Genomic DNA, 24,262 nt, shown 5'->3' with positions numbered 1-24,262 from the left:
CCTTTAGGGCCCTCTCCTCCCAATTTGCTTTAGGAGTGAGGTCAACGGATGTGCTGTGGGGGCTCGGGGGTGTGCTCTAGTCCAGAATATGAACAGACAGCAGGTTCCAACGCTGATTGTCTGGAGGATCGCAAGCAATGCAGCCTGTTTGTCTGAGAGCAGAGGGGAAAACAGCAGTATAGGGATAGTGCGGGCGTTACAAGTAGATGCGCATGGCCTTCCAGACGGCAGCGGGGGAGCAGAAGGAGCTAGGGTGGGGAGCTTGGTAAGGAAATAGGATCCCCACTCTGGGGTGGTTCCAAGGGAGGGAAAACCTGTTCACCAGGGAAATAGGAGTTTCTTTTGTGTCACCAGTCTGTGGGTTCATATGAAGACATTTCAGCAATAATAACATAATTAAAAATCACTGACTTATAACCCTACTTGCATGTTACAGAATCTTCAGTTTCTCCTCGCTCCCTACCCTGCTTATTTCTGGAAGCCTCATGTCAGCTCAAGAGTACATCTTTCCTATTTCACCCTTTAGCTCCTTCCTCCTGAGGCTGCTGTCCAAGCTGCTTAAGGTGCACGAAGACAGTCTCTGCTATGGTGTGTACCGGGGTAGCAAAGGGCCTGTTGGCCTTCCCTTCCCTGTGTTCTGGGTCCCCTCAGGTTCATGGAACAAGCTATGCTGTGCCCTACCCTCCTGCCCTTATGCCACCTTGCCACTGGGACCCCATGAAATGCTGCAGGTGCCCTGGCATTTCTCTGAATCCCTCATAAAGTTAGCTCCTAGCTGTTGCTTCTCTCTGCAGGAGGCTCTGCCACAAAACCAAGGGGCTAGGGAGGGAGACGGGACCCGAGGCCATCCTTCCCACTCTGCCTCTGCCCTCAGGAGAGTGTCCACAACATGTAGGCACCAGGACCTCCAGTGTTCCAGCCACCCTTCTAGGGCCAGCGTGCTCCTTCCTTCTACCATGAAGCCAAGCCATGTGTCATCCCCACCTCAAAGCCACTCACAGTGCTTTGTTCTTGTCTTGAGTTGCTTACCATGGTTTCTCCATCACAAGAGATTTTTGATACTCTTCTTCCCTTTTCCTAAAGGATAAGCTGAGTTTGAATTGGGATTATATTATATATTATTCTTTTTTTGTATTTGATGTATTGTGCTTAATACAATGCTCGGCAAAACGTAGGTGCTGAATAAAGATTTATGAAGGGAAAGAAGGAAATGGTGAAAAAGCCAGACTATGCTTTTATGGCACATTCACCCAGGTGGGTTTGACAGTGAGTGACAGTTTTTGTGGAAGAGCATGATCAAATCATGAAACTGACTAGTATTTGTGATCCCTGTTTCTTCTGTGCTGTCATCATTGAGTTAATCGAAACTACATCCATTTTCCTTTTGTGCTGTCATCATTGAGTTCATCTAAACTGTCATTAGCCTACCTTTGTTTTTAGCTTGTTTGCTGCTTGCGTTAACACATTCTGCAAGCCTGCAACTAAAACCCTGAAGTGTTTCTTGATTATATGGTGTCTTTCCAAATAGCCAAGGAACATCTGGTAGAAAGAGCCTGGATCTGGAGTGAGACAGATTTGAATCCTGGCTCACTGATGGAGCTCATAAGCCTGGGGAACCTTAGGCCAGTTCCTCAACTTCTCTAAACCCCGACTCTCTCTTCTGTCATGTGGACAATCGTGTTACACACCCACAGGCTGTTCTGGGGATTAAGTATTGAGATGCAGGCCGAGCACAATGCCGGCGCAGAGATCCTGCACAAATCATTGTTAGCTTTTACACAATTATTATCATGGTTGTTGTTCTGCCTTCTCAGATGTTACCTTTCTGCACTCACATATTTTAATCTTTGTAGTTTGTCTTTATGTGGAAACCTTATTGCATCCCCTTGATTGTGTCAAAGATGTTCTCTGGTTCTTTCTTGAATTTTCTTGTACCACTTCTGAGTGAAGAAAAGGAAAGAAAGCTACAATGATATGATAAAGGCTTTGGTGGCAGGGGTGTTTTCTGTCTTTCCGTGCTTGGCTGGGTTTCAGGGAAATCCAGAAAAATACCAGCTGGCAGAAGGTATCATTGTGTTTGGTTAAAGGAACATTGATGTATACCCTTTTCCAGAGAAGTGAGAAGACCAAACCACTGGAGGAAAGAATGTGGTTTTGTGTCACATGTGAAAAGAAAGCTGGGAGCAAGGGGAGAAGACTATTTCAGGCCAGAGCATTTGAATGCAACTGAAGGCTTCTGCTCCAAACGAAGTAACTGAAGACATTTACAAACGAGATGAAAATAACTCTTTTATAAACCCTCTAGGACCCCTCCTTGCCTGATGAAATGATTGGAACATTAGGTAGACTAGCTTGTTTTGCTGATTGAGAAAAATACAGCCAATTCAAACCTGCAATTGAACTCTTGAGATAATAAACTCCCCCCTTCGAATGAGTCTGGGCTATAATCAGGATGTGGTCCTTTCTGTTCTCGTGCTAGCTATTTTGGGTTATCTTTCCTGAAGGCAGACGTCATTGCTACATTTGTAGATGTCACATTTAGTTCTGTACACCTTGGGTGTGTGTCTTTGTGTGCAGGAAACAAGTTTAATTTAAAAAAAATACATATTTTCTTTTTTTTTTTTTTTTTTGAGACAAAGTCTTGCTCTGTTGCCCAGGCTGGAGTGCAATGGCGTGATCTTGGCTCACCGCAAGCTCCGCTTCCCAGGTTCAAGTGATTCTCCTGCCTCAGCCCCCTGAGTAGCTGGGATTACAGGAATGCGCCACCACACCAGGCTGATTTTTGTGTTTTTAGTAGAGATGGGGTTTTACCATGTTGGCCGGGCTGGTCTTGAACTCCTGACCTCAGGTGACCCACCCGCCTTGGCCTCCCAAAGTGCTGGGATTACAGGAGTGAATCACCACACCTGGCCCACATTTTCTTTCATAGGCCCTTTTGGCCGGCTGTATTATTTCTGTCTGGGGGGGGTGGGGGAAGGTGTATCCAAATGTTTTCCTTAAATTCTTTTCAGAGTCATGGCCCAGGGGGCATGCCCCCATGCCAGGTCTAATAAAACTAGCTACACTTAGAAGAAATCAAGATGCCAAGGGACCATCTCAGGACCCAGAAGGGAATGTGGGCTTATGAGTGAGGGCTGGGCTTCTAGGAGTGTTTGCCCTGACGATATAGGAGGATGGGAGAGGTAAATTAGGAAAGGAGACTTTAGCACCACAAGTGAACACCCACCTTAACATAATAATGACTCATTTTAATTGAGTGACATGCCAGGCCCTATTCTCAGCATTTTACATGCATTCTCTCATTAATTCTCACAGTGTCTCTACAGGATAGGTACTATTTTATAGTCAGCACCTACAGATGAGGAAACTGGGGCTTAGACAATAAAAGTCACTTGCCCAGTGAACAGCTAGGGGAGAATTAGAACTTAAAACTGGCCTAATTCAAGACATGATCTGGACATGTCCTTTGGCCTAGTTTGAGACATGCCCTTCCTCTCCCTTTACCCTTTGGCAACTTCCCCAGTTTCCACTTAGGGATATGTGTGGTTCTAGTGGGAATAACCCTGATCCAGCTCTAGGGGTGGGGCGTGTGACATAGGCTAAGCCAATCAGGACAGGGCCAAAGTGATTGGTCAGGATGTTACTGAGCAAGCAATGGGCTCACTGCCTAATGTGCATAGTGGCCAATACCACTGCACTGGCTTTTAAGAAAAGAAAAGGTTTACTGCAAGTCTACCGGCAAGGAGACAGGAGGAAAGACTCCAACCTGTCTCTGCAAGTTGGAGTTTACGTCGGGTTTGACAAGCACAGGGTCATGAGGCATGATCTGATTGGATTTTGCAATCAGATAATGCTGGGAGGCATGATCTGATTGGATCCTGCAATGAAGTGATGCTGGGAGGCATGATCTGATTGGATCTTGCAATGAGGTGATGCTAGGAGGCATGATCTGATTGGATCCTGCCATGGGGTGATGCTGGAAGCTGATATGATTGGATCCTGGATCCTGACACGCTATGTTCACTTCTTAATGAAGTTCCCACTCCTCAGTCTTGTATTTAGGTCCCTCTGTAGTTGCACACTTGGTTCATCTGGGCATGCACAGGTTACATAACCTTCCACCTGGGGTCCATGGCAACCGAAAAACAACTCACAACTTTATTACCTAAAAGTTGAACCAGATTGGTCTGATGTGGTTACAAGGAGAGGTCATGTGACCCAAGCCATTCTAGTCAGAATGAGTGACAGGGTTTTGGGATAAAGGTCTCTTTTGCCTTCTGTAGTATGGACAGTGTGGATGTGAGGTCTTCAGCTACCGAAATGATCTTTTATTGTGGGACAAACTGTCTGAGGGTGAAGGCAATATTCCAGGAGAGCTGAGGTGGAAGAACTGTGGAGAAATGGAGGTGAAGGGCTGATGATGAATGAGCCCCAGCAGCAAACGCTGGCTGACACCTAAACAACCCTGGGACTCAGTGGTCACGGGAGGCAACCTAGTCTGCTAAGCATATGCCAGATTCAGTTGAGTTCTCTGTTCCTCATAGCCAAAACATTCTCAGAGATGCTATTACGCCGTCCTGAGGGGCTTTTCAGTATTCTGCCTAGACTCTAGCCTGACAAAGCTTCCCTTGGGCACTGGAATGTCCCTCAAAAATATTTTTTAAAGCGTTCTATACATAACGATTGAAATTGCCCTCCAAATATAAAGAAGAGTGGATGGGCACTCAAATGTCTGAAGCTGGCTGATTTTCACAATAGTTCCTTAATTGTGGGGACACGGGGTCATCCTGAACCAAACTGTTATTTTTTTCTTCAGAAAAGTTTATTGAGGACAAAATTTTGGAGTCCTTGATAGTGATTTTTGAAACAGTAGCAATTCTCTTTACGGGAGAAGTCAATTTAGTTTCTCTGGTAGATTGTCTGGGCACTTTGACACCCACCCCCTCAGTAACCACACAATGACTAGCCCGAGAGGGCTCGGCTTCAGGTCACCCACCTCCCCTGACACCCCTGCTTTCTGGGCTGGCACTTTCAAAGTCATCTTAGTTACTACATCCTGCCAGAGTGTTAAATAATGACAAAGACTCCAGCGTTTCTCCTACCAGGGCTGTTCGTATTCCAAGAGCAGACTCCTGAACGTTGAAAAAGGTTTTCAACTTGCTGGAATAAAACTAATGGTGAAATTTAAGGCCCAAGATAGGACACTAAGAAAAAAAATATTCTGGGACAAAGAAACATTTTTTTCCCCCTCTCAAATCATGTCCTTAATGAAACTGCTGTGCACTTGTATATTCAGCGATGACTAGGATAGATTCCATATATGGAAATTCCAGTTTAACACAAACCTATAGAATCTGAAACTTTCTCTCTCCCTCTCTCTCTCTCTCACGCACACACACCCACACAGTCAGTTTAAAGGAGAGGGCAAAGGGATTAGGAAGGGACTGGCTGAGTTCCACCTGTGTCTTTGGAAGGCTGTGACAGCTGTCTTGTGCCGTTAGAACATATGCGTACACAGAGTCTAGCCAGGGCCATTACTACTCGTAGTGATGGTTACTGAAAAGGGAAGGAGGTGAATGTCTCAAGCTAGAGGGAATGGCCAGGGGAGGAATCCTTTGCTGTTCTTGTGCATAACACGGTCACCTCCACGTACGTTCAGAGGTTTGCTCCTGAGCCTAGTATAGCCATGCACGTCTTCTCCCTCAAGCACTGTGGCCTAGGCAAGGACACTGCTGTAATTTTGCCTCCTCATAACCCAGAAAACCTCAGATGCTGGTTTTAAAGTTCACCAGGCATTTATGACCTGCTATTCCAGGTGGTTTAAAGATGTATAAATAGTGATTAATAGCAACTACTGTTTTTTAAACTATGGAGTTTTTTCTCTTTTAATCTCTAGGATGGCATTTTTATGAATGATAGTGTCAACTCACCCACCTTACTCCAGCCCCTTAGCAGAGCAAGAGGGCCAGCAGGGACACTGGAAGGACAGGAGCATTGGATGGTGAAGGGGCTATGGAGCCCACCCTGCACTTGGTGCATCCCAGGAGAGAAGACAGGGCCACAGAAATGACTCTGGAAGTAGGATAGGCAACATGCTTATGTATGGAAAGTATTGTAAAAGACAACTTAAGAACACAGTGCCTGATACACATTAAATATTCAGGAGTTATTCCTTGCATTAATGAATGAATGCAGTAATGAATGCCATTGTGTGCTGAGGTCAAGTGTAATCACGCTTTGAGGGATGAAGGTGAAATGAGTGTTTGGATAAGTGAGAGTATGATTTCCCTATTTGTGAGGTTGCATCAGCTTCTCAGCCCTCATGGTCTAAGGGTGGGGGCCTGACCAGGAGAAGCAATGGCACATTATCCCATTGCTCTAATTTTAGCCAGGCTGTCATCCTCCTGAATTTCTTGGAACTGCTTACGCTGCACCAGCATCCGGCACTGTATCTGGAGGAAATGACTTTTTAACTACAGCATTGTAGTAAGATTCTTTGAACAAACCACAATGAACAATGGTGGCCAGCTTCCTTCATTCTTGGTAACTGTGAGGAAGCACTCCTAAGAAGTTGAAAAGCAGGTGAGTCTGGTGTGAGGCGACCAATTAGAGAAAAAGGATGGACCCACAAGACTGCTTAGGGACTGCCAAGAGGCTCCTTAGAAACAGATACATTCGGGGACTTCATTACATCTGTGGATTCTGGGGATGTCTGGTCCTGGGACTAAAATTAGCAGCTGCACTTTTTGGGGGGCTTCTGTGTAGAGCCTTTCTCTGTCATTGGCTGCTTCTCCCACAGCGGGTTCAGTCAGAGGAGCTTGGAGGTCCCATGAGATGAAGCCGGCTGTGAGTTTTGCCATAGGCCATGGTCAGGAGCACAAGATAGTAGCATTGGCACAGGCCACGGTGGACCGTTTTTCAGTATACAGTTCCAGCAAAATCTGGTATTCTCCCTGCAAGGGGCACAGGTCAAGTATTAGACATGTGACCCACAGTACAATTAATCATTTAACAAATATTTACAGAGAAACTTCTATGTGCTGGGTGATGTTCCGGACATTGCAGATAACCTTAGAACAAGACAAGCCAACCCCTGCGCTGCGGAGCTTCCAGCATCTCTGGGAGAGACAGACCAGCCTTATGATATGTGACTATGTATGGTATGTCAGGTGTTCATGTCATGGAGAAGACTCATGCAGGAAGGGAGTGGATGGAAGCACTGGGTGGGTCAAGGCGGGTGCTGGTCTGCAATTTTGAGCAGGGTGGTGAAAGGAGGCCCTGCTGAGATGATGACGTTTAGGTAAAGACCTGAAGCAGACGCAAGAAGGTGCAGTCCTGCTGTGAGCTGGGGCCCCCACCTTAGAGGGGCAGAAGGAGGCGAGTGGGGCTGCAGGGAGAGTGGGGGATGGTGGGGGTGAAGTTAGGGTGACAAAGGAGGCCAGACTCTTAGGACCTCAAAGGCTGTGGTGGGGACATCAGCTTCCACTCTGAAAGGAAATGGGGTCAGGAGAGGGTGGCCTGCCCTGGCACCTGTGTCAGTAGGATCCCTCTGGCTGCCTCACTGAAAAGCCCAGGTGGGAGGTGATGACAGGAATCCGGGTGAGAGATGAAGATGACCTGGATTAGAGGTGGAGGTGAGGGAAGGGTTTGGGTGCTAGAGAAATTTTGAAAGAACAGCCGATAGGATCCGCTGAGGACATGCAAGTGGGTGGGAGAGAAAGAGGTGGGTTAAAGGTGACTCCAGGGCTCCTGGCCTGAGCAACTGGAGGGAGAAAGGGTTGTGTGCTGAGACAGAGAAGACCCCGGGGAGCACAGTTCACCAGCACAAACCCAAAATGCCCGTCACAGAAAGAATGACTGCCTTTGGGGGTCCTTGCTGGCAGCAACGCTGTGAGGTGGTCTCCCTTCCTTTGCAGTCAGCTTGGCAGAAGCCGCCTGGCAGCCAGGTCCTGTGAAGACTGTGGAAGAGCCATGCCAGTTTTGTTTGCTGCCAGCGCCCCAGCCCTGCACCCCAGCAGCCACAGAGCAGTGACGTGTTTGTAGACACTAATCTGGAGAGGAAAATGCTCTGGGGTGGTGGGAGGGTCACAAGCAGAGCAGAGGGACTGTGGCAGAGGAGGCCAGGAGACTGCTGGTACGTCTTTGAACTGCCTGTCACCCAAAGGGGGAAGGATTTTAATCTGTACAAACAAGAGGGAAGGAGTAGGTGAGACCACCGGAGAGAAACTGCATGAGAGGTGGCTTTTGTTAGAAGTGAACAACTTTCTAGCAATGAGCAGAGCTTCCAAAGAGAGTGGAGTCCCCAACCCTGAAATGTATTCAAGAGAGCCAGGCTGTGCTCTGGATGGTGCCTGGGGTGTGATTCCATGATTCTAGAAGCTCCCATGAGTCATACTCTTCCAATATTGAGCAGCTGTAATTTTAGAAACAGTGTTAGGAATATAACCAAAGCAGTCCAAATGTTAGAGAATTAATTATGAGTAAAGACCGGCTCAAATTTATATCTCATTGTGTTTCATCCTTCTCCTCCTCCTCATGTACTTTTCTTTAAAATCTCTATGTGCATTTAGGTACACACCTACAAATGTATTGAACACCACATGAATTTTTCATTACTATGTTATGAGCCTAAGAGGAGCTGTTGTATTTGAAGGAAAGGGTTCTAGACTAGGAATTACAGATATCACAGACTCTGGTATAAGAGATAAGAGTATTTAGGCAACCGTGCCAGGCTGGAGGCAGGTGGAGGTGTGTGCTGGGAGGCCAGGAGGCCAGGGTAGGGAAGGACTGAGTGCAGCTTTTCTGCTGTTGAGGAGGGCACAAGTTTGCAGGTTAGGAATTTGTAGGTGCACCTTTGGCGATACACAGGTCAGGCTGTGCCCTATGAGTTGTTGTCCACATGCTTCGGGAGCCTAAAGGATCCCCTAAATTCTCAGGCAGAAAATAGGAGGCATAGACAGAGGACACCAGGGAAGGCTTCAGTCTGTGCCAAGGGGTTGGATGAGTTCAGAGGGACATAATACCAAGGCCCTGGAGACTGAGTGCTGAGTGGGAGTGTTTTTGGCCACATGGGAACTGCCATTAGCCCAGAGCCCATCCCTGGAGGATTTGGTTGGAGGAGGTGATATGGGGTAGGTCTTTTACAACCAAAAGGCTTTGAATTGTGTCTGTTCCATATTAAGAAAGCAAAGCCTCTGTGCTTTGCGGGCCGTCCACGGCTGACCTGCAGCCAGTGTAGGGAGCCCATTTTGGGATTAAGGCCTCCAGCTCTCTCTGCTGTACACGCGATGCCCTCATACTGGGTAATATCTGCTTAAGTACCATCAGCAGTTGAAGAACTTAGGTTCTGCACTTCCTTCCTGTACTGTAAGGTGATTCAAATAAAGCTTTTTTACATATCTGGTCAACCTTTTTTTTTTTTTTTTGAGATGGCGTCTTGTTCTGTTGCTCAGGCTGGAGTGCAGTGGTGTAATCTCGGCTCACTGCAACCTCCACCCACTGGGTTCAAGCGATTCTCAGGCCTCAGCCTCCCGAGTAGCTGGGATTACAGGCATGCACCACCATGACTGGTTAATTTTTGTATTTTTAGTACAGATGGGGTTTCACCATGTTGGCCAGGCTGGTCTTGAACTCCTAACCTCAAGTGATCCGTCCGCCTCGGCCTCCGAAAGTGCTGGGGTTACGGGCATGAGGCACTGTGCCTGGCCCCTCAACCTACTTTTAAAGGGGTTTTCTGACTTTAAGAAGTTCTTTTCCGCTCTCTCTTATAACAGTTGCTGAGTAACTGGGTTAAAAATAAGCCAACCATGCAAAAGTGAAAGGCAATTGTTAGTGAATTTTAAGTCAGCCTCTAGTCGGGAGGAGGGTCAGAAGGACAACGGGGAAAGAAAAACAATTCAAATAGCAAAGATTTAAAGAAAAATGGAACTCTCTGGGAGAGTTTAGGTACCTCATACTAGAAGTGAAGAGAGGTGTAGTTTTTCTTTCTTGCAAAACTTTTGTATTTTAATGAAAGGCCTGAGGAGAAAACTCTAGAGATTTCCAGAGGGAGAAGCCTGGAGACTCCCCAGCTGCAAGAGCAATGCTAGTGGAAATCCGAGATGGTAGCAAGATGGCACTCTGACATAGGAACGCAGAGGCTGGGACAGAAAGGAAACAAACCCGGAGGTGAAACTAAGTTAGAGATTCTTTATGGAGAAAGAGACCTACCTTTTTCTTCAGCCATATACAGGTTTTGGAGAACTGAAAGGATGAGGTTCTATTTAAAGTGGTTACATTTTTACAACTGCACCCCCATGCTTACTGCAGCACTATTCACTACAGCAAAGACATGGAATCAACCTAAGTGTCCATGTATGGATGAATGGATAAAGAAGATGTGGTATATATACACAGTGGAGTACTATATAGCCATAAAAAAGAATAAAATCTTATTTGTGGCAACATGGATGGAACTGGGGGTCATTATCATAAGTGAAATAAGCCAGGAACAAATACAAATATTGTTTATTCTCAATTATCTGTGGGAGCTAAAAAACATGATCACGTGGAGATAGAGAGTGGAAAGATAGATACCACAGTGGAGAGGGAGGGGAGGAGAGGGAGAGGATAAAGAGAAGTGGATTGAAGGGTACAAACACACAGTTGATAGAAGACATAAATTCAGTGTTTGATAGCAGAGTAGGGTGACTATAGTTAACAAAAACGTATTCAGTGATGGACATCCTAAATAGCCTGACTTGATCACTACATATTATATACACATAATCAAATCTCACAGGTACTAAATACATCAGCATGCATTTTTAAAAGATCACATTTTTGTGATCCTTTCCATATTATTCCATAAGATTCTCTGAGGGCCTGTAATGCCAGCACTTTGGGAGGCTGAGGCAGGTGGATCAGAAGGTCAGGACTTCGGACCATCCTGGCCAATATGGTGAAACTCTGTTTCTACTAAGAATCCAAAAATTAGCTGGGCGTGGTGGTGCGTGCCTATAGTCCCAGCTACTCGGGAGGCTGAGGTGGAAGAGTAGCTTGAATCCGGGAGGCGGAGATTGCAGTGAGCTGAGATCATGCCCCTGCACTCCAGCCTGGGAGACAGAACGAGACTCCGTCTCAAAAAAAAAAAAAAAAAAAAAATTATCTGAGGGGTAGCATATTGAACATTTATTGCTTATAGCAGTGATGTAAATTGAGCCATTTAATAATGTCGCATTATCTTGAACAGAAAGGAATCAGTGGAAAATTCTACTCTGAGCTGTGAGCTTTGCCAGCAAATGCTAAGGATACGGGCATTTTATTGACTTAGTGGCAGCTCATGAGTAACAGTGAAAGGACAGTAACCAGAGGACCTTCACACCTCCGTGGCTCGTGCATCTTCCTTTCTCTGAACTGCCAGCCTCCTGAGCATGGTCCCAGCACATGCATGGTGCCGCCCACACAGCCCAGCAGCACTGCCATATGGAACCCCACAGATGCCACAATCCTGCTGGACAAGACGCCGGCATCCCTCTCAGTGGGAGGTTTGTACTCGGAGGATTCCCTAAGGTTCACCGACATGTAAAATATTAAATGCCAAAATGACAAAGTCAGCGTGTCAAGAAATTTCAAGTGCCCACGGTGAAGTAGCAGTTTTGTGAAGAAAGGGTTTTTGCAGGGATGGCCTATGGATAAGTTTTAAATTGTTTAACTCCTCCTCTTCTTTCTTGGTTTCTCCTCCTTTCCCTCCCCCTTTTTCTAGACTTCTTCAAGAAACAAACTATTTAATACAAAAATTAAGTAATATCTTACCTGAGGAATAGTAAATTCAGGATTATTGACAGGCCCAGCATAGTAAATCTGCTCTGAAAAAATATGTAAAGCATACATGATGTTATTCAATTGTTTAAAAAAATGATTCATTCGTATGTTCTGTGGTCACACAGAAGTGTGACAATTGTTGGCACCAAAATAAGAGCAGCTATTGCTAGAAATGTTTTCATTCCCTGATCTACACCTCATCTACATTCATTCACTTATTCATTCATGCCACAAATATTGGTCGGGCACCTTCCATGTGGCAGGCCCTGGGGATCCTGGGATGGAAAAAAAGAAGTCTCTGTCCATGCATTGCTTATATTCTGTTATGGTTTGGCTATGTCCCCACTCAAATCTCATCTTGAGTTGTAGTTTCCATAATTCCTGTGTGTCATGGGAGGGACCCAGTGGGAGGTAACTGAATCATGGGAGTGGGTTTTCCCGTGTCGTTCTTGTGATAGTGAATAAGTCCCATGAGATCTGATGGTTTTTTAAAGGGCAGTTCCCCTGCACAGGTCCTCTTGCCTGCCGCCATAGAAGATGTGCCTTTGCTCCTCCTTTGCCTTCCACCGTGATTGTGAGGCCTCCCCAGCCCTCTGGAACTGTGAGTCCATTAAACCTCTTTTTCTTTATAAATTACCCAGTCTTGGGTGTTTCTTCATAACAGTATGAAAATGAACTAATGTTTATTCTACTGAGGAGAATGATGATACAGAAATAACTAAACAAGACAATATCCAGATTGTAACAAGTGCTGGAAAGAGACACCAAGTAATATGAGAGAGGCAGGAGGGTGTGGTGGGGAAGGGGCCAGGCCAGATCCAGGTTGCACAGGGTTAAGTCCCAGGATTAGTTGACTATGGACAGTTGTTATCTCTTTGGGCTCAGTTTCCTTGTTTTTTTTTTTTTTTTTTCAAGATGGGTAAGGTAATGACAATAAGAGTACCTGCTTCCTAGGGTGGTAGGGAATTAAAAGAGGTAATCAATAAAAAGCACTAATAACAACACCTGGGAAGCACTCCATGAATACTCGCTAATGCCAGGAACTGGGAGGCACCACGTTCCACGGGGTGGCAGGTCATGGAGGCATCTATAAGGAGGTAGTATTTGAGTCGAGCCCTGAAGGAGCAGAATGGGCCAAGCATTTAAAGAGTTGGGGGAAGATCATCTCAGAATAACAAAGTAAGGACAGAGGCCTTGATGTGGAAAAGAGTTTAGGAAATTGGAAGGACAGAGGGAGATGAATCTGCTGAAGCACAGTGAACAAGAGGAACTGTGTTGAGAAGAACTTGGAAAGATTAAGGGGTGACATATTTCAGGACCTGCAGGAAATGGTAGGGAGTTCAGATTTCATTCCAGAGGCAGTGGAAAATGTGTTAAAAGTCATGTCAAAATAGCTGATTTATGTTTTGCAGAGATATTCTGCTGTGTAAAGAATGCAAAGAAGAGGCCAAGTGTGAAGGCTCTTCTGTGGCCAAGGTAAATGATGGATTGGTGAAGGGTGGTGGAGGTGGAGGTAGAGAACATGAATGAGATAATATTTGTGTTGGCTGATAGCACCCACCGATGAGTGGGTATAGAGAGTGGGGACCAGGAAGGTTTTGGTTTGAGCATCTGGATAGATGGGGGTGCCATTTATTGAGATTAGAGAAGCCTGATGAGGCAGTGTGTGTGTGTGTGTGTGTGTGTGTGTGTGTGTGTGTGGATTGAAGAGCTCTAATTCTGGGAGATGGTTAATAAGGATCCTTGGAAGCAGTTGGCTATACAAGTCTGGAATTTTAGGGAAAAGGTAGGAATGGAGCTATGAATACTGGAGTTATTAACATGTGGTGATTAAGCCATGGGACAGGATGAGATGCCCCCCTCACCCCAAAGAGATAGAATTAATCAACAGAGGAGAGGACAGGACCTCCTGAGGCCCTCCAACATTCAGAGGTTGGGTTGAGGAGAAGCCAGCCAAGGAGACTAAGAAGAGATGGTCACTGGAGTGAGAGGGTAGCCAGAGAGTGAAGGAGCAAGGAAGCCAGGAGATGAATGTTTTTCAAACAGGAGGGTATTGCCAGCCATGCAGAATGCTGCTGCTGAGAGTTTGAGTAAGATGAGAACAGAACTGTGCAGTGGATTTGGCAACATGGAGGTCATTTGGTGACCTTGACAAGAACACTGGAGAGATGAGTACAGATGCCTGAATGGGGTGGACTGAAGAGATATAAGGAGGTGAGGAAGTAAGAGTTTTGTTATGAGAGGAAGCAAAAGCAAAAAAAAAAAAAAAAAAAAAAAAGGATAACTGAAGGAGAGCGTGGTATTAAGAGTGGTTAGTTTCTTTGTTCAAGATGGGAGATACTGTACCATATTTGTTTTTCCAAGGGAATAATCTTGTAGAAAGAGAGATTGAAGCTGCAGAAGAGGGAATAACTGAAGACATGAAGGGTTTAAGAAGGTGGAAACGAACGTTATTAACACTCCCTCCTGCATTTGAGAGAAGCATGAAAATTACTCCCACAATTGCAGGAGTGAAAACAGAGCAGAATGAGTTCAGGTGTAGATATGTTTGTAGATGGGCCAGTAAACCAACAGTGGGGCTCTTGTCTGATCACTTTGGTTTTTGCAGTGAAGTCCACAGACTTGTAGGGGGCACTAGATGGCGAAGGCCTGTGCTGTGTTGAGCAGCAAAAGGAGGAATAGAATATTCATGGACAGTGGGGAAGAAATTTACTTGAGAAATATAGTAAGATCTAGGCAGTGTTGAGTGCTTTTTTTTTGAGGTTTGTGGCCATAAATGTAAAGATACTCCAGTCAGCCCAGATGTATATTTTCTTAGAGACATTCAGTAGCTCCAGTGCTACTGAAGGTCAGTGGTTGGGGTGGAGTTTCACTGGACAAGAATGAAAAGGAGAGAAAGTCAAGGCTGTTGGGTTAGATGCAAGGAAAAGATAATAATAATAGACCATAGAATCTAAGGTGGCTAAGGAAGAAAGTGAAGGCAGAAGGGAGTTGTTAATGGTAATAGTGGGGGAGTGAATTGAATGAAGTTTCTATTATTGCAGACAAGGTGCTAGAATTGGTGAGCTGGCAGTATATGAGGAAGCCACATGGCAGAGGGCTTGACATTTAGATTTCAGAAATGGTGCATTTTTACAAGCTCTAAGATATCCAGGGTTGACATGAGACATGGTAGTTGAGGTGTAAAGATGGAAATGGTTGTTGGAAGTAAGGGGGTGAAAAAACTGAGACATTATGGTGCTTGGTGGGCTATCCACATCAGTATTGAAGTCAGCAAGAAGGATGACTCCTTGCCCAGCCCCTCAGTGATTACTGCCTCCCCTGTGATTCCCCAGCACTGCAAACAAGTATGGTGGCTGAGAGCACATGTCCAGCGGTCAGACTATCTGGGCTTGAATCTGAGTTCTTTTTTCATTAATTGGTCAAGTTACTTAACCTGTCTGAGCAGTACATGTAGGCACTGTAACTAATATGTGGTTACATATAGAGGGTTCAGAGGGACAGCCTGCCCGGGATTCATTTGTCATGCTGGTGCTTTGCCCAGCCTGAGGACGCACCCCTTGCATTGCAGTCTATGCTAATCGTGCCCCTAACAGATATGTACTGCAGTGGTTCAGCTACTGGAACATGATTTCTTTTTTGGAAGTTATCTTTTTCCCAGTAGACACTCTAGTCTAACCCAAGCCAAGACAATCAGAGCAGAGAGACAAAGAGACCCCTTCTCAATCTGTTCTGGCAAGAGAAGTATTCACTGCAACTCACCAGTCTCTAGAGTTGCCTACTTTCTGCCTGGTGTTCCAGCTTTCTTGCTAATTCTGTGACTCCTAAATGTCCTTTCAAGAAATTCCCTTTGCTTTTGTTGGCTGGATTGGGTGTCTTCTGTTTGCAACTCAAGGATGTGGCTGCTACAGGCATGAACAAGCCAAGAGCACTCCTGCTGGCTGTCAGGGTTTGGACACAGTGTGGCTCAGGAGCAGAGTCCAAGAACAAGGACTGGTGTGCCATCCCTGTCTGATCTGGCTGGGCTCCCTTGGGCATGTTTCATACCTGCTTTATGCTTCTACAAATTGCTGTATGGTGGCACAGTACAAATGACTTGACCTAGGAAGCAGACAGACTTGGGTTTGAGACCCAGCTTTCTGACTCACTAGCTAAGTGATGTTGGGCAATTTGCTCAGCCATCCTGTAACTCAGTTTTTGCACTTGCAAAATAGAAATAGCAATGCCTCCCCATAGGGCATTGAGAGGACTAGAGAACTTGTGTGTAAAGTTGCTGAGCAGAATGTGGTCCCAAGGAAGGGTAGAAATGGCAGTTAGTTATTAACTGTATTATTATTCACCCAGGTGTGAAAAGGAGTAACAGAATGGACGTTCATTTGGTGGAAGCTGAAATATGCAATGAGACTAGGTTTTCTAGCTTCTTACTTGAGCCAGTGTATGTAACTGCTAAGTTCTGTCTGTGCTTTTTTTTTTTTTAAAACTTTTGTTTTAAAAAATGGACGAGTATGATTCTTTGAAGAACAACACTCTAATGATACCTAAAATTTTGTTGTGCTCATTTAATGCCCCCAGGTTTGCTCATTTGTGTTCTTCACCATTAAGAGGTCCCTCACTTGGCTGAGAGGTTTTCATTAAATTGGTCTCTTACAGTTTACAGTTTCAGTTGGAGCTTTTTGGGGGGCTCATGAAGTTCTTGAGATAACTGCAAGTAACTCATGAAATTGTCTTTTTTTTTAACCTGATAAAACAATACCTAAAATTAAATTTTCACTCCGTCCTTTCTCAGATCTTCTCCAATTCTGAGATTCCTTTAATTAACATTCTCACACTCCAGGACTATAAAAAGAGCCCCAGTATATTTGCACCCATTTCTTCCGTTTCTTTCATGTGCAATCTTTATCAGTTTTTAATGTGCAGTGGATTAAAGAAACTCACCTCCCTGGTTCTGAATACTTGAAGTCATTTCTGAGTATCAGCTTTTTTTTTTTTTGACCCAGATCTTTGGGTGATTGTCATTGAGTGTCTTTTTGAAGAGAAAATTGGTTTATAAATTGTGGAAATAAAAGGTCCCAAGGGTTTTGGGTGACATCAACTTGATATGAAGGCCTGTGTCTTTTTTTTTTTTTTTTTTTTGAAACAGGGTCTGGCTCTGTCACCCAGGTTGTGCAATCTTGGTTCATTGCAACCTCCACCTTCCATGTTCAAGTGATCCTCCCATTCTCCCACCTCAGCCTCCTGAGTAGCTGAGACTACAGGTGCATGCCACCACACCCACCTAGTAGAGATGGGGTTTTGTCATATTGTCCAGGCTGGTCTCCAACTCCTGAGCTCAAGTGATTCACCCACCTTGGCCTCTCAAAGTGCTAGGATTACAGGCGTGAGCCACTGCACCCCGTTGGTCCTGTGTCTTGCTCTGCCTCTTTTTGTTTTCAATAACCAGCACAGACGCAGCCTGCTGACTGCATGAACTCTTTTAGGCGACCCTCTCCCCATTTCCTAGCCCTTTCTAGGATCTTGCTGGAATTCCTGCCAATTTCCCAAATTTATTATAAAATGTCATTAATACTTAAGCATTTTCAGGGCACTTAACAGTATAAAAATACACAAGAGTTATAATTATGATGACTAGGCCAATTGGCATATCAAGAACAAATATTTTTGTTTAAAAAATCATTCATTCATTTACCTAGCATTTTGTGTTCCTTTCCCACCTGCTGGGCCCAGTAGGGCAGGGTAGAGCGGAGGCAGTGTCCTTTTTTGCTCCAGTTATATTGAGAAATGATTGACAAATAAAAATTATATATATTTAAGTTGTATAATGTGGTTAACATATCCTCACATAGTCACCTTTCGTGTGTATGTTTGTGTGTGCATGTGTGTGTGCCTGCATGTGTGTGTGCATGCGTGCATTTGTGCATGAATGTATGTGCACTTTTGTGTGTGTACATGTGTGCTTGTGTGTGTAGTGAGAACACTTGAGAGCTACTCTGCTAGTAATGTACAATACATTGTGATCAACAGTAGTCACTGTGCTGTACGTTAGGTCTCCAGAACTTACTCATCTTCTAACTGCAAGCTTGCACTCTTTGACCACCATCTCCTCTTTTCTCGTACTCCTTAGACTCTGTCAACCACTCACCTACTCGGTTACTGTGAGTCTGACTTTTATTTTTGGATTCCACAGTAAGTAAGATCATGCAATATCTGTCTGCCTTATTTCATTTAGCATAATCTCCTCCAGGTATGTCCACGTTGTTGCAAATGGCAGAATTTCTTTCTTTTTTAAGGCTGAATCATATTCCATTGTGTGTATAGACCATATTTTCTTTATCCATTCATCTGTCGCTGTTGTTTTCACATCTTGGCTACTGCGAATAATTCTGGGGGAAATTCCCACTGTTGGTGGGAATGTAAATTAGTATAGCCACTGTGGAAAACAGTGTGGAGATTCCTCAAAAAATTAAAAATAGAACTCCCATATGATTCAGCAGTCCCACTTCTGGGTATATATATATCCAAAGGAGATGAAATCCGTTTCTGGAAGGAAGGGATACCTGCACGCAGGGAGGCAGTGTCGACCTGGGAGGATGCAGCCCTCCCTCTCCCCTCCAGGTGAGGCCAAGAGCAAGGTGGGAGGGAGCTCAGAGTCTGTGATGGCATCTGGCATGTGGAGGGGCTAGAGGATGAAGAGGAAGTTGGGGAGGATGTTCCAGACCAACCAAGAGCATTGTCTCTGGAGGAGGGGGGAGGGAGTGCATGGCTTTATTCTAGTGAGCTCTTTATTCCTCTCCCTGCCTCTGGGTATTTCCCAAGAGACCCAAATCTGGAAGATGGAGAGGCCCAGGCACTGATCCTCATCATGTTCCCTCTGATCTGTAGCTTTGCTTTCTTCAGTCTCTCTGACCCTTGAGGATGTACTTCTTGCTGTTTCCTTACGACTTGGAGTTGGTAGGTTAGGGCTCTCATTTAAGGTAATAATAAACTTGCCTGGGGTAGGGACAGATAAGAGTGTCCACTGCCTTTAGGGCGAATGTCACTGTAGCTAGATCCCAGTAGGCCCTAAAGGCTGGAGGTTTCTTCAGGTTTCCATGGATTCCGGGCATTGTGGGTAGGTAACCTCCAGGCTAGGCCAGGCCTAATTGTAACTTCTTAGTATTATTTTTCAGCGTGTCCTAATTTGGCAGCTCCTCAAACTCCCGGGACATTCAACTCTTATCCTCTGAGCCTCCGAGTCCTTTGTGTCTCTCCTGGAGGGGTCCTTCCGGGACTCTCAGTGCTGCAGGCTTGGCTGCTCCATTTCAGAGGGGGTTCTGCCGGTCCTCCACATGCAGTTGCACAGAATGTGCCTGGCTCAGGGTTGAATGGGATCAGAAATCCAGCTGTGCCCTATTGGGTCAGGGCCTGCAGCCCAGGACTGGGCTGGGTCCCACCAGCATATGCTTTTCGTGGTCTGGGCCGCATCCTCTCAGCCCCTGGTGGAATCCCGGCTGCTGGAGCGGGCCTCAGCAGGGCCTCTGACACTACTCTGTGTCAAGCGGCTGCCCCTCTGCATGCTTTCCTGCTTCAGAGAAGCCCATGCAGGGCAACTGGGAAGTGCAGAGATGTGAACTCCTGAAGCCTCCCGACCCTGAGAAAGACAATTCTGAGGCACTCGCTGCAGTTCCCCAGGGGTTGCTGAGGGATGGAGCCCTAGTTCCCTGTGCTGGCCATCAGCTCCCTGATGCATCTCTTACTGGCTTTCCCCATCACCCTTGCTTCCTGGCATCACGGCCCCGTGTACTACCCACCCCCAAGTCCTTGAACCTGGCCTTACTTGGGGGTACCCCAAACTAAGAACACTTCCTGGCAGAAGGTTCCCCTTTCTCTAATGTATACCAAGGCCATGGATGAGCTAGTGGTAGCCCTAGCCCCCTGGCTGCTGATACATTTGCACCTGTTTCTTGTGATGGAACCACCTAGTTCAGAAATGATACCTAAATGCCCTGGAACTTGTTCCTTGACTTTCATACCAAAGACCAGGAAGGAGAATTTTCATGCCCTGGATTATCTCCTTGAATTCTGTGAATCTCACACTCTGGGAGAAGACAGGAGCTGAGTGACAGGGACAGGAGGTGAAGACCTCAGCTGTGCTCCAAGGGGAGGAACAGAGCACGTGAGGAAGCCTGTGAGTTTTATAGTAAAGAGGGACTGGAGGAAGGAGGAAGGGGGCACAGTCAATCTCTGTCTTTGTTTTCTTCATTCAGTTGGATAGAGAGTTATTGTCCCTGATTAGTGCACAAGTGTCCAATAGTGCACAAGTGGAATAACCTATAACAAATCAAGTTAACTCTAATAAAGTGGATTTGAAAACTTTGGGACTCTTTGGCAAGTCAAGTGACCTTTTATTGGAGGATTATTTCTGTTGCTCCATAATTAGAGCTTGCTCAACTTGATTTCTAAATGTTTCTTGGGGATGTCCAGCGTTTGGTCTCACCCCACTGGCTGTGTGAAGGTTCAGCGTGTTCTGGGAATAGCTGCTGTCGTGTTTTTGGAGTCACAACTGTACTTTAGAATTCATAACTGTATAATTTGAGTTTGGATGACTTTTTCTATACATGAGTTATCTTAGTTTTCCTTCCAGCTAGCTCTGCTTTGATATCTTTCCCCATCCATTCAACGAGGCATGTGAGATTTTATTTTATGGCCTTTTACTACCTAGAGAAAGTTAATGCTATTTACAACTTGAAAACATTCACTGTGTACTTATAATGAATGGTTTATAAAATTAGAATTTTTCCTGGGTTTCTTCACTCATGGTCCCTCCTTAGGCCTCTGCAGTGATTCAGAGACGTGCTCATTATCTCTACTCTCCTCTTCTTTTCTTTCTTTCTTTTTTTTTTTTTTTGAGAGAAATCTCACTCTGTTGTCCAGGGCTGGAGTACAATGGTGTGATCATAGCTCACCACAGCCTTAAATTAATTCCTGGGCTCAAGTGATCCTCCTGCCTCAGCCTCCCAAGTAGCTGGGACTACACCACCATGCCCAGCTAATTTTTGCATTTTTTTAGAGACGAGGATCTTCCCATGTTGCCCAGGCTGGTCTCAAACTCCCAGCTTCAAGAGCTCCTCCCTGCCTCAGCATCTGTAGCTGCTGGGATTACAGGGATAGCCACTGCACCCAGCTATCCCTGCCCCTTCCTGCCTTTTAAATTTTTTTTTTTCCAGAGATGGGGTTTCTTTCTCTGTGTTGCCCAGGCTGATCTGGAGTTCCTGAGCTCAAGCAATCTGTGCCCCTCGGCTTCCCAAAGTGCTGGGGTTACAGGTGTGAGCCACCATACTTATTCGTAGAAGAAGCTGGTTCTCTCTCCATGACAAACATGATGAAGGACTCCTTGCCATCTTACCATCTTTCTCTGCCAAGAATGGGCATAATACATGGGCCGTCATTGACTGCTAGCCAAATCATTTCTCCTGTGGTTAGAGGGCATGCAGGTGGTGGCTTTATGGGGGAAAGGTGACAATAATGGCCTGAAAAAGCAAGCCCTTGAGAGCAATGATACAATCTCCTAATAGAAACACTCATCTCTTGCCTCAGCCTCAGATTTGTGAGCAAGTGCATTTGAGAACTGTGAAGTTCTCACAGTTGTTGGACTTCTATGAAAGCATTTTAATGGAAAACCTATGGAGTTTGAGTTTTTGCCATATTAGACACAGTTTTGGGCCTTTTCACATGGCACACAGAGGTCAGCAAGGCACGCTGGTTTTCCAGATGGGAGTTGTGCAGGCTAGTAATGCCCCCCCAAAGAGGTCCAAGTCATAATTCCCAGAAACTGTGAATATGTTACCTTATATGGCAACGAGAACTCTGCAGATGTGACTAAATTAAGGATTTTGAGATGGGGAGATTATCCTGTGTGGTCCAGGGGGGCCCAATTGTAATTACAGAGGTCCTTATAAGAGCGAGGTAGGAAGTCAGAAGAAGGAGAAGGCCAGGTGGAGATGGAAGCAGAGAGTAGAGTGATGTCACTAAGGGCCAAGGAATGCAGCAGCCTCTAGAAACTGAAAAAGGCAAGAAAGCCAGCTCTCCCTGGGCCTCCAGAAGAAGCACAATTCTATGATACTTTGACGCTAGCTTTCTGATATCCAGACTGTACGAGAATAAATTGATGGTGTTGTCAATGGCAACGTTTATGGTGATTTGTTACAGCAGCTATAGAAAGTTCATACAGTGCTCTTGGATTAAGAACGGAGGGACTGGCCAGGCGCGGTGGCTCAAGCCTGTAATCCCAGCACTTTGGGAGGCCGAGACGGGCGGATCACGAGGTCAGGAGATCGAGACCATCCTGGCTAACACGGTGAAACCCCGTCTCTACTAAAAACTACAAAAAACTAGCCGGGCGAGGTGGCGGCGCCTGTAGTCCCAACTACTCCGGAGGCTGAGGCAGGAGAATGGCGTGTACCCGGGAGGCGGAGCTTGTAGTGAGCTGAGATCTGGCCAAAGCACTCCAGCCTGGGTGACAGAGCGAGACTCTGTCTCAAAAAAAAATAAAAATAAAAATAAAATAAATAAATAAATAAAAAAAGAAAGGAGGGACAAGGTGATGAGCCTGAGAAGGGACAAAGGTGATGGCTTGTTTGTATTTGTGCTCTCCACAAAGGGCCCTTCAGAACTATGACACAGACGTAACCTAGGATTTGAGCAGAAGAGAAAGTACTTGGGTTTAGGGCTAGGCAAGAGAGTAGAATTTCTAACATGAACTCACAGATGAGCTCAGGATGGACTGTTAAAAATACTTCAGAGCAGTATAGATACTACCAGGTCAGATCTGTGCAATAGAACATTCCACAAAGATGGGAATGTTTTGTGTCTACACCATCAGTAGATCTGCACTACAGTAGCCACCAGGCATGTGTGGCTATTAGGAGCTTGAAATATGTCTGGTAGGACTGGTGCACTGAATTTTTAATTTAACTTAAATGTAAATTCTTTAAATAGCCACGTATGACTTGTGGCTGTCATATTGGACAGTGCAATTCCAGATCGGCACTGGCTAAGAGAAATATAATGTGAACCATATATGCAACATAAAATTTTCTAGTAACTACACACAAAAAAGGAAAAAGAAATAGGTGAAATTAATTTAGTAATATATTTTGTTTAACCCACTTATTAAAAATATTACCATTTCAGCATGGAACCAATATAAAGAGTCTTAATGAGATATTTACATTATTGTTTTCATATTTTGTACCAAGTCTTCAAAATCCGGTATGTATTCTGTACATTTCACTTTGGACTGGCCATGCTCCTAGTACTTAATGGCTGCAGGGGCCAGTAGCTACTGTCTGGATGGTGCCGGTGCCGACTATTTAGTCATTGATAAGGAAGTGGGGTCTAGCCAGGGAAATGACTTGCTTTCAGCAGCATTCCTTCTGCAAGGCCTGTTTTTCTGCTGTCCAGGTTCCCCCTCTGAGAGATACATAACTTTCAGCAGCAAAGCACAAAGAATTTAAGTATTTTTGTCCCACCTACCAACCAATTCCTAAATTTTGTGGATAAATACTTTATACAACATTCAAAATACAACTTATAAATTGGTGGGCTGATTAGATTCCTAGAAATGGAAATGAAGTAGATGATGATGGAAGCAAAGAGAAGAAATTGACTTAATCCTCCAAAACCTGGGCAACCCTGGGAGAGAGTAATGCTACTGGAAAGCTAAGAAAACAGACATCACAGAGGGCTGCGTTTCTCACACCGGGGTGGGAATCCGGGTTCTTGCACATCAGGGCTCTTGGGATGTCTAGTTTCTTAAAATGCAAATACCAGCGGCTCTGGGATCCGATTGTGTGATATGGGGGAGCCGTGAGTTGGCCTTCTTAATTAGCTTCCTAAACGATTATTACATCAAAGTATGTCACTGAGCTGGATTTATGAAATTCCATAAGGGTCAAGGATTTGTAAAGAAGCTTGTCTTAGAAAATTAAAAGTGTTTCTGGTCCTAGGTCATCCTTAGTCATAGTATGCTGGGCTCAAGGAACATAAAGATTGACTGATGTTGAAGTACAGTTGCAGTACAGTTGGCTCATTTACAAACGTGCTTGAGTTTGAGGATGGGGAGAAAGCACCCAGGGCTCTAGAATTCCTTAAAAACCAATATGCTTCCTTTCATTTCATTTAGCAAGAAAAAAGTGCTCTTTTGCTTAGTCATTACTGGTGCTCCCTGTAGAGTGGCTACTGCTTTTAGTTCTGTTTTTTTTTTCTTTGCAGTTTGAGGGTAGGAGTTCTGCTAATACAATAAGTAAACCATTGTTTTTGGTGATTCTGCATGAATTTGCTGCAGCAGCAGCTGCCTGGTAATCACAAGCAGGAAATCTACCATTGAAGTCTGGAGACAAGGAATAATACATGAAAAGAAGAAAGGAACCAAGGGGAGATGATGGTGCTTCAAATTTCCAATTCCATGAGAGATGCAAATGAC

At 45.1% G+C, this 24,262-nt stretch overlaps 1 protein-coding gene and 1 long non-coding RNA gene across 13 annotated transcripts in view; one reads left to right on the top strand and one right to left on the bottom strand.

Annotated features, from left to right (window-relative positions):
* Positions 1–6,496: 6,496 nt before the first annotated feature.
* Positions 6,497–10,352, top strand: LOC117086676. Its single transcript, XR_004438525.1, has 3 exons — positions 6,497–6,582; positions 7,026–7,160; positions 10,309–10,352. It is a non-coding gene; the product is annotated as an uncharacterized LOC117086676 (long non-coding RNA).
* The window catches only part of LY86 (lymphocyte antigen 86), a 64,033-nt gene continuing 46,288 nt past the window's right edge, over positions 6,518–24,262 (bottom strand). For 5 of the 12 annotated variants that reach the window (XM_033216118.1, XM_033216120.1, XM_033216121.1 and 2 more), the window contains 2 exons: positions 11,794–11,846; positions 6,518–6,953 (listed from right to left, as the gene is read on the bottom strand). In XM_033216118.1, the coding sequence (XP_033072009.1) occupies positions 11,816–11,846 (31 nt within the window). In that variant the 3' untranslated portion in view covers positions 6,518–6,953; positions 11,794–11,815. The other 7 variants (XM_033216119.1, XM_033216125.1, XM_033216129.1 and 4 more) reach the window with 4 other exon arrangements.

This window comes from Trachypithecus francoisi, unplaced genomic scaffold (genome assembly GCF_009764315.1).
Source record: "Trachypithecus francoisi isolate TF-2019V2 unplaced genomic scaffold, Tfra_2.0 Lachesis_group10, whole genome shotgun sequence".
In the NCBI taxonomy this organism is placed as follows: Eukaryota; Metazoa; Chordata; class Mammalia; order Primates; family Cercopithecidae; genus Trachypithecus; species Trachypithecus francoisi.
Note: the sequence above shows the minus strand (reverse complement) of the source record. Positions and strands in the feature narration are given on the sequence as shown.